At 34.7% G+C, this 9415-nt stretch overlaps 1 protein-coding gene across 1 annotated transcript in view; it reads right to left on the minus strand.

Annotated features, from left to right (window-relative positions):
• Positions 1 to 6963: 6963 nt before the first annotated feature.
• The window catches only part of LOC118735173 (neuroligin-2), a 252026-nt gene continuing 249574 nt past the window's right edge, over positions 6964 to 9415 (minus strand). Inside the window, exon 4 of the mRNA XM_036464813.1 lies at positions 6964 to 8942. Within this exon, the coding sequence (XP_036320706.1) occupies positions 8237 to 8942 (706 nt within the window). The 3' untranslated portion in view covers positions 6964 to 8236. The remainder of the gene's footprint in view (positions 8943 to 9415) is intronic.

Raw genomic sequence — 9415 nt, forward strand, 5'->3', positions numbered from 1 at the left:
GATAGGGATGTTCCGATACAAGTAAATACGAGTATGTACTCGATACTTTTGTTTCGATACCAAATACTTTTTTTACTCGAATCGTTGTTTCGATACCTACTTGGTATCGAAAGAAAAGTACTTGTATCGAATCGATTTGAGCAAGTGCCATATCTTGCCGGCTATATTTTTACTATGGAAAATAATTGCTTCGATTTTATGAAAAATAATTGCTTTACGCAATGGAACTGCGAAAACGTGTTGCTAATGAACAAATATATCGTCGTTTAAAGTACAAAACCGCGTATCGTCATTCTGCAAAACCGCGTAACTGACATTGGTTGCCAAAAATTGGATTTGCTCACACAAGCTCTTGTCTCAATCTGTATCCATTCGTCCTGAAATATACTAGCCAGAAATGCGATAGCTTTATAAAAATAGAGCCATTTTGAAATATGAGTGCTTTTACTCTCTAGAAAATAATTTATACAACTTCTCATACGTGGTTTTGCATTTTGCTGATACGCGGTTTTGCATTTTGTTGATACGCGGTTTTGCACTTTAACCGACGATATATATCTATACCTCTACTGCAAATATATTGAAAATATTTGAGATAGGGCGTTTTGAATCGGCAGCTGAGATAAGGCATTTTTAAACCGAATTCTGAAATAGGACGTTTCTCAATCAAATTCCGAATAAGGGCGCTTCTGAAAAGTTTTCTGAGACAGGGCGTTTTCGAATTGGCTGCCCAGATAGGTCGCTCTTCCCCTCAGGTGTCGCATAAGGTACATCACAGATAACGCCTGAAAATTAATTTCAGTTTGTTGCATATAAAAGGATGAAAAATTATCGATATAAGTAGGTATCGATACATTCGGCTTACTCATATAAGTAGTATCGAAATAGCGATTTGAGTAAACCCTGTTGAGTAGGTATCGATACTTTCATGGTATCGGAACGTCCCTATTTATGATGAAGCAAACGGGCTTCGTTGATGTACTGATCGGCATATGTATGTATGTACTTATGGACAGCAATGTTTTCATGTATGTACATATGTTTGAATGGTTGTATATCGTCGTTTATAGGGCATTCGCACGAGGCGATTTTACAGGCAACAAAAGTTGAATACGTAGTTGAATGAGAAGTTGAAAGTGAACAAGTTGCCATCCCTATTCAGACGAGGCGATTTTGGATTCGACACGAATCGTTGTAATCGTTTGTAAGTTTTGAAAAATGGCTTGAACGAACCAGTATAACATAGCCTAGCCAAATTTTTAAAGAAACTTTTCGATACTAAGTTTTATTAAAACAAAATGTCAAAGTCAGCTTCATATAGAAACAAGGTCTTCGTTAGTTATAAGAAGAGATTTTCTTAAATATAATAACTTTACGGCACTCACATATTGACAAGGTTTTACTATTTATTTTATTATTCTTTAATTTTAATTATCTGTTTATAAACTATAATGTATTCTTTAAGAAAAACTGTATAAACCCAAGATTAAAATTTTGCGAAACATCCAAAAACCAACATACTGAGGTAAAAATTTCGAGCTTTATTAAAATTCTTTAGTTTTTAGCCCATTCAATTTTAGTATAATAAAGTGCAAGTTTAAAGTAGCTGGGACTTACCGTTGAACTTGGCAATTTTGTTTTGTCGACGATGTCAGCCATTTTCTTCCATACGAAGTGTGTTCGACGATTTTTTTATATGGAGTAAATTAGCAACACCTTCATCAAAGAAATCTTAAAAAACTTAGTTATATTAAAATTTAATGGGCTAAAAAACCACACACTCAAAATAAATCTAGGAAATCGAATTAAATAGATCGAATTTTTACGAACGTGTGTTGGTTTTTTTAATGTTGCACAAAGTTTGAACCTTGGAATTGTACGGCTTTTCTTAAAATATAAAGCGTATTTTTACAAAAAATAATTAAAATTGAATAATATTAAGATAAATGGTCAAATCTTCTCGTAAAGTTTTGATAAGCACTTGAAATTCTATTAAAATGTCAATTTTTAGTCTGAATCCAAAGAAAATCTCTCTTTTATCCATTAATAATAACTTAAATATGCTTTTTGTTAAGACGTATACCTGAAAATGTGTGCATACATATTCGCGTTAAATGCAATACATGTGCACGTGGAATCAATTTGTAAAAGTGTAAAATACGTAAACGTATGTACATAAACAATAAAACTTTCTCATGAATACCATAAAATCATTGGTCTTGAAGGCTTGAAGGGAATGTACTAAGAAAATATATGAGCGAATTAAAAAGTGTATACAATTTATAGCTGAAAAGTACATTTTTTGTATAGATTTCGTACTGAAGGAACAATTTCATATCCCAACACTGATACAGAATGTAAACAAACACAGGGTTGCAAGGAAAAAAAGTTGAACGAGCTCAAAGTTGGCTGGCGACCAACTTTGTTGAAAGCGATTAGTTGAAAGGCCTTTCGGACTTTCAACTAAAAGTTGCCTGAAAAATCGCCTCGTGCGAATGCCCTATTAAAGTACAAAACCGCGTATCGCCATTCTGCAAAACCGCGTAACTAACATTGGCTGCCAAAAATTGGATTTGCTCACACAAGCTCTTGGCTCAATCCTTATCCAGTCGTCCTGAAATATACTAGCGAGAAATGCGATTTATTTTTAAAAAAAGAGAACCGTTTTGAAATATGAGTGTTTTTACTATCTAAAAAATAATTTATGCAACCTCACATACGCGGTTTTGCATTTTGTTGATACGCGGTTTTGTACTTTAAACGATGATATATATTTGAATGTATGTATATATGTTTGTGTACATGTATATATGCACATATTTAGTGCAAACAAAAACAAATGTAATAAGCGCTCGTTTATATAAATGCGAACTTTACTGATTGTCAAAAATTATGTTTGTTGTACATTTGTTTATGTTTGTCATTGTGCGTGTAATTTTCAAGAGTAGTTTTGTGCTCTCGCTATCTCGTCCTTAGTTGGTATACTCTGATGAACATATGTGAGGATGATAGGGATGTCGGAAAAACATCGATGCATCGAAAATATCGATGTTTTGCTTCGATGCATCGAAATTTTTCCACTCGATGTATAAATAGTCGATGTATCGATGCATCGATTCATCGATGTTTTTTCAAAACTGACATCTGTAGTACATTTAATCATCATTCCAGTTTTTAATTGTAGAAAAAAGAGAAGTAACTTTGACCAAATAATTGAAACGGCTCCAAAAAGTTCCGTTAGAAACATAATTAGCTCAGTTGCAGTAATTTATTTCCAACTTTGTATAATTTTGCTAATAACATATTTCGTTGTGAAACATTATCTGAAAAATCCTATGTAAATCGATGCATCGATGTATGCCCTTCGATGCATCGAAAAATATCGATGTATATTTCGATGCATCGAATCAAATAAAAACATCGATGTATTTTTGACACTGACATCCCTAGAGGATGATAGCAAGGTCATCTTATATAAGGTAGTGTTACAGGAGCAGTTGAATTTCTCGCCGGATGTTTCTTAGAGAAAGCCATAAACGTAGCGACCGTTGGTTCAACTTGGTGTTGTTTTGCTCTAGATTGCACCGTTTGTGGGCCTGTTGAATGAATCTATAGGCCTTATTATGAGTTGGGTTCGATTTTCGATCTTCGCTGGCTATCGAAGATCGAAAGTGAAATTGGTATTATGAGCTATGCAAGCGTGTCGAAATTTTCGTTGAGTTTCGAATTTTCTGTCGAACAGAATTTTGCTTTCGATGGGGTAGCGAAGTGTTAGAAAATTGTGAAAAATGTATGATTTTGCATTTGTTTTCTTACTTTTTGGCGGGTAGACACTAATTTTAAACAATTTTTTTTATCAATTTCATGAAGTTTTAACGTCGTGAATACAAAACACAACTCGAAAGGCTGCTTTACTTGTGAAGGAAAATCCAAAGAAAGCCATAAACGTAGCGACCGTTGGTTCAACTTGGTGTTGTTTTGCTCTAGATTGCACCGTTTGTGGGCCTGTTGAATGAATCTATAGGCCTTATTATGAGTTGGATTCGATTTTCGATCTTCGCTGGCTATCAAAGATCGAAAGTGGTATTCGTATTATGAGCTATGCAACCGTGTCGAAATTTTCGTTGAGTATCGAATTTTCTGTCGAACAGAATTTTGCTTTCGATGGGGTAGCGAAGTGTTAGAAAATTGTGAAAAATGTATGATTTTGTATTTGTTTTCTTACTTTTTGGCGGGTAGACACTAATTTTAAACAATTTTTTTTATCAATTTCATGAAGTTTTAAAGTCGTGAATACAAAACACAACTCGAAAGGCTGTTTTACTTGTGAAGGAAAATCCCAATACTCAGTTGGCACGATCTCTGAGAACAAATCATAGAGCTGTGGATAGCTTTAAAATATTTTAAATAGATTTGGCTCACAAAAGCCTCTTTAGACAGTCGGAAGTTTTTAGTAAATCTGTAGACAAATTTCTTAAATATATTTTATGTCAAAATATATTGTAAAGACTACACTTAAACTCTCTTAAACATTTACTACTCCTGGTCAGTTCACTAAACTCTCATCCTCTGACGAATCGTTGAACCCAAGAACTTCGTTGTACTAATTTTTACCACGTTTTTATAACCTTGCTTTCTTTTTTATTTCATTTTAATTTGCACAAATTTACATAAATATGTATAAGCACACTATTTAGTTTGCTCGATTTGTAAACAAAGCTTCTCAGCGGTGAAAAATATGCTATTGTGAACAACATAAACGAGCCAAGTTCACAATAGAAATATTCTTCATCGAATGAGTGCCATAATACCAAATCAAAATTCGTTCGATCAGCACTTTCGACCACAGTCGAAGATCGAATGTAACTCATAATAGGGGCCTATATTGTATGTCAAAATATATTCGAAAGACTACACTTAACTCTCTTAAACGTTTTCTGCTCCTGGCCAGTTTTCTAAGCTCTCATCTTCTGACGAATCGTTCAACCAGAACTCCGTCCATTTTTACCACGATTTTACAAACTCGCTTTCTTTTTTATTTCGTTTTTATTTGCACAAATTTACATAAATATGTATAAGCACACTATTTAGTTTGCTCGATTTGTAAACAGAGCTTCTCAGATGTGAAAAATATACTATTGTGAACAACCTAAACAAGCGAAATTCACAATAGCGCTATTCTTCATCGAATGAGCGCCATAATACCAAATGAAAATTCGTTCGATCAGCACTTTCGACCACAGTCGAAGATCGAATGCAACTCATAATAGGGGCCTATGTCTTGGTTGTATGAAATATCAAAAAATTTGGATTTTCTGGCAAGTTGTATAACTTATCGCTACATTAATGGCTTTGTTGTACAAACTCATTTAATTTGCGTTTATTTTGTACACTAAATAACGGAATACCGTCTAGTCAGCCGAAATAGGTACGTGCTTTCGTTAAATTTTATAAATGTAAGCCGAAACTATGAAATTGTAAAAATGAGATTTTACAATGAGACTGCTCGCAAAATTGCAATGTTTGTGGGCAAAACGTCCAACTTGATTGCGGATTGATTTGAACCAACGTTTTCGGCTTGCATTATGTCAGAAGGATGTGTTTGTTGTAATTCATTCTGTCATTTACTACCATTATGTGTAGGCCAATTCATGAAATCATGTCATGCGTTTGAGTAGAAACTGAATGAATGAACACCATTTCATGATTTCAATTAACGCGAAATAGAGTTTATGCACTTAGTTTTTACTCAGATCGATGAAATGATTTCGTGAATTGGACTACTCATACATTTGATACTTATGCTTTTAATTTATAAGGTAATTTTATGTTTTTATACTCTTGCTACCACATGAATATATGAATTCGTCATAAGAATATATGAATTCGCCTTGGAAGATAGAAAGCGAGTAAGAATAAATGCCGAACAAAGGAATTTGTCTTCTTTCAACTTAAATAAATGCGTTTTGCAAACAAAAGTGCGTACGTTACGTAGTGCCTTGGTAATGGCGAATTCGTAAGGATCTATTTATTGCATTATAAACATTTTCATTTATTTGTTAAACATAAAATTATTTCCATTACAACCCGGTCCTATGGATGCTAGAGCGCGAATTCATATAAGACGGTGTTACCGGAAAATGAATAAATAAATTATATGTATATCAGAAAATTAGTAAGATGAAATGCAATTATTGTTTGATTTCTAACCAAACCTATGTATGTAACTCAATCGCCTAATGGTTTGCCGAACCGTAAACATATGAGTAGTCCACTTGCAAACAGCGTTATGTGATTTTATAATAGAAAGCCATAAATTTAAAAAAACGACTACGACAACAAGTATCATTTAAATTGAATCTTTTCCATTATTACCTGAAAATTTGGATTAATAAGAGCTTTTTAAAATTGTAACATAACATAACATGACATAAGATAACATTAACAGTCTATACGACCTAAAGCAGTTTTCTAAGTTCATCAGAAGATGTATAATCTTGAAAGTTTATAAATAAGTGTGATAGCGACTTTTTTCAGAATATAAAAAAGATTTTGCACTGTGTTGTTAGTGGACATGAAACTACTATAAATACTGGTACGTAATCCTCCAAAAACTAAAAATCGATAAAATTTTACATAGCGCACTTTGCACTCATATGTTTACACATCATCCAATTTCGTGAGTAGGTACCTGGTACTCACACCTTTTTTTTAAGTAGTTTCACTTCTATCATGTGTACGGGGTTACACACGCATTTTTTTTAACAAATCTGAAACTCATGCACATGCGTGGGAAGAAATAATGTTAAAAATTGCGCGAACCCTTCCAATAGAACTGCTTACTTCTGATGAGCACGAAACAAATCCGTATGTGAAAATTTTATCGATATTGTGTAAAATCGGTGATTTCTCATCATCGCCCATCCCTATTCTATGCATTTTTCTAAATAAAAATTATGAGCGATTTTTTTGTATTTGGAAGAAAGTTTATTTTAATTTTCGATGATCATTTTATTGAAATTTTATAATCAGGCAACGTTGAATAAGAATTTTTCACCCTTGTACAAACAGTGAGTTAGGTACTTTCAGAATTCTTTTTTTTACGAATAGCTTACGTATAAACGTAGCAAACGGTCATTCCTTTTCATTTAATAGCAACATTCGTTAATAAATTCAAGGAACTGGACTACAAAGTTTTAGTTTTCTTAGTATGGAATCATGCCAGTCCGGGGAATTCCACCGAAAATCGTAGAATTTCGCGGTGGCCAACGGGGAGAAAGAAAAAATGAGTTGGCATCCCTGATATGCATGTACATTAGGGTGCCCATCGAAAATGTGTTTTTTTGAAAATTTCAAGACCCTACCCGTTATCGTTTTATCGTTTTAAGGGAAATATTATTGCCTATTTTTATAGATTTTCAAAGGTCATTTAGAGGTCACGACCTATCGATTTAGGTCAGAAAATGCGATTTTGTAGATTCATGAGTTTTTGAATGATTATTTTTGATTCGATCGAATATGATATGAGTGATGCTCAGAGAGCGCATCCATATAAAACGGTGATGGGCACCGCCTTGCCCGCGGGCAAAGCTCTTTTGAGCTTTATATATATTTTGTATAGTCGCATGCAGAATAAAAGCTCTCTCTGCCCATCGCCGATACCAAAATCTGCAGAGAGCTTTGAAGAATTTCACCCGCGGGTGCTGTTTTGAGCATAACTGATGCACATATGTAACCAGCGATGTCGACGATTGTAGAAATGTGATTAAAGTTGAACATGTGAAAACACGTTTGAATGTCTGACTGCAGCAAATCGTGTAGAGATGTTTGCTGTTATTTGCTAGCTTCTAGCAGGTTCGAGTTAGAATGCCGTCGGAGACAACATGGTTAAAGCGATAAAGAATGTTTTTTTTTTTGAGTTTCCGAAATATCAAAAAGCATCTCTTAAGTGCAAAACATAAGCGTATTCAAACGAAAAAGTTGGCAACAAAAATCTGTTTTAGGTAAACAAAAGTGTGATTGATATCACCAATGGCATTGTTAATATTAAACAAAAAAATCACCTTGATTCCTTTTCAAGTTTAAATTTGGTAATATTAACCAATTTTTGGCTGATTTTTTTCTCACTGTACGTACAAATGTACAAACTATACCTTATTTTATAAATTAGGAAAACTCTCTATGTATACTCTCTAAATGAGTATGCCATTCACTAACTCACTTAGAGAGCTGCATCTTAAACCGATGTTTGGGGCACACCTTCAATAACTTGTGTCCGGGCGTGGGGCTGTGACGCTTCTTGAGTGGCTGATGTGGGTGGGAGTAGGGAGCGTTGCAATTGTGGTGCAGAGCTTATTGTCGCTGTGGTGGTATGCGGGTAGTTGCGAGCGCTAGGCACTGGTGTTGTACTGCGACTGCTCATAGTCCCAGTGGGCGCTGCTTTGAGCTTGGAACTTGTAAGTCCCGGAGTTTCTGAGATTGTGGTAGTTGTAGTCGCAATAAGTGGTGCGCTCGATATTGGCGTTGGTGGCTCACATGTTAATAGCCGTTTTTCCTCTACACTCTTCGGCTTTTGTGTAGTTGGTGTAGCACTATTATTGATTGTGCCCAAGCGTGAAGGCCGTGTGCTGCTGTAGGTGCTACTTAACGTTCCGTCATTCGTTTCCTTTAGCGAAATCGCTGATTTCAGAGAGGACTGGCTTCCTGGTTTATGTGTCATGGCCAAGGAACTAGGAGATCGAATTAATGTTGTTTCAATATGGATTTTACTGCCCAAAGTCTTGAATGATGGAGAATCACGATACTCGTAGATATTGTCACGGGAGCGGAGTGCATGATGATTGGCAACCATATGAGCGTTATCTACACCGCTATGGCCATCATCAGGTAGCTCTGTGCCGTCGGGATTTATAAAAACATCTTCGTCATAAAAATCTGAGCGCCTAAACGAAAATAAAAATAGAATACCATTAATTGATTTCTTTAATAAGCAGCCATATTCAAATCAATAATAAACTATTGATTAATTGTAAGATGGCAGGTGTTAGATTAACAACAAAATGATTTAGAAAAAAAATATAAAAAAAACCTGTTTGTCTCACAAAAGGGCACTTTATATAAAGCAGCTGTAGACAAATGTATACCAAACTAGGCTTTTCCTATTCATGTGAGTTCACAGCTTGCATATTCGTTTGCATAAATAAATTTTACTCAGTGCCGGATTTAGGATCTATGGGCCCCTAGGCTCTTTTCGTGGTGCCCCTGGGAGTACTAAGGCAAACGGAGCTCCTCCAGATTTTAGTTTTTTAAAGTTAGAAACATAACCTAGTCTTACGGGTAAAAATTACGATTACGTTTTTTCTATACAATCTAAAAATACATGCTTTGTAAATTTTAAACCAAGTAATTTTTTTTT

The sequence above is a fragment of the Rhagoletis pomonella genome, unplaced genomic scaffold (genome assembly GCF_013731165.1).
Source record: "Rhagoletis pomonella isolate Grant_MI unplaced genomic scaffold, Rhpom_1.0 Rhpom_scaffold_00003, whole genome shotgun sequence".
Taxonomy (NCBI): Eukaryota; Metazoa; Arthropoda; class Insecta; order Diptera; family Tephritidae; genus Rhagoletis; species Rhagoletis pomonella.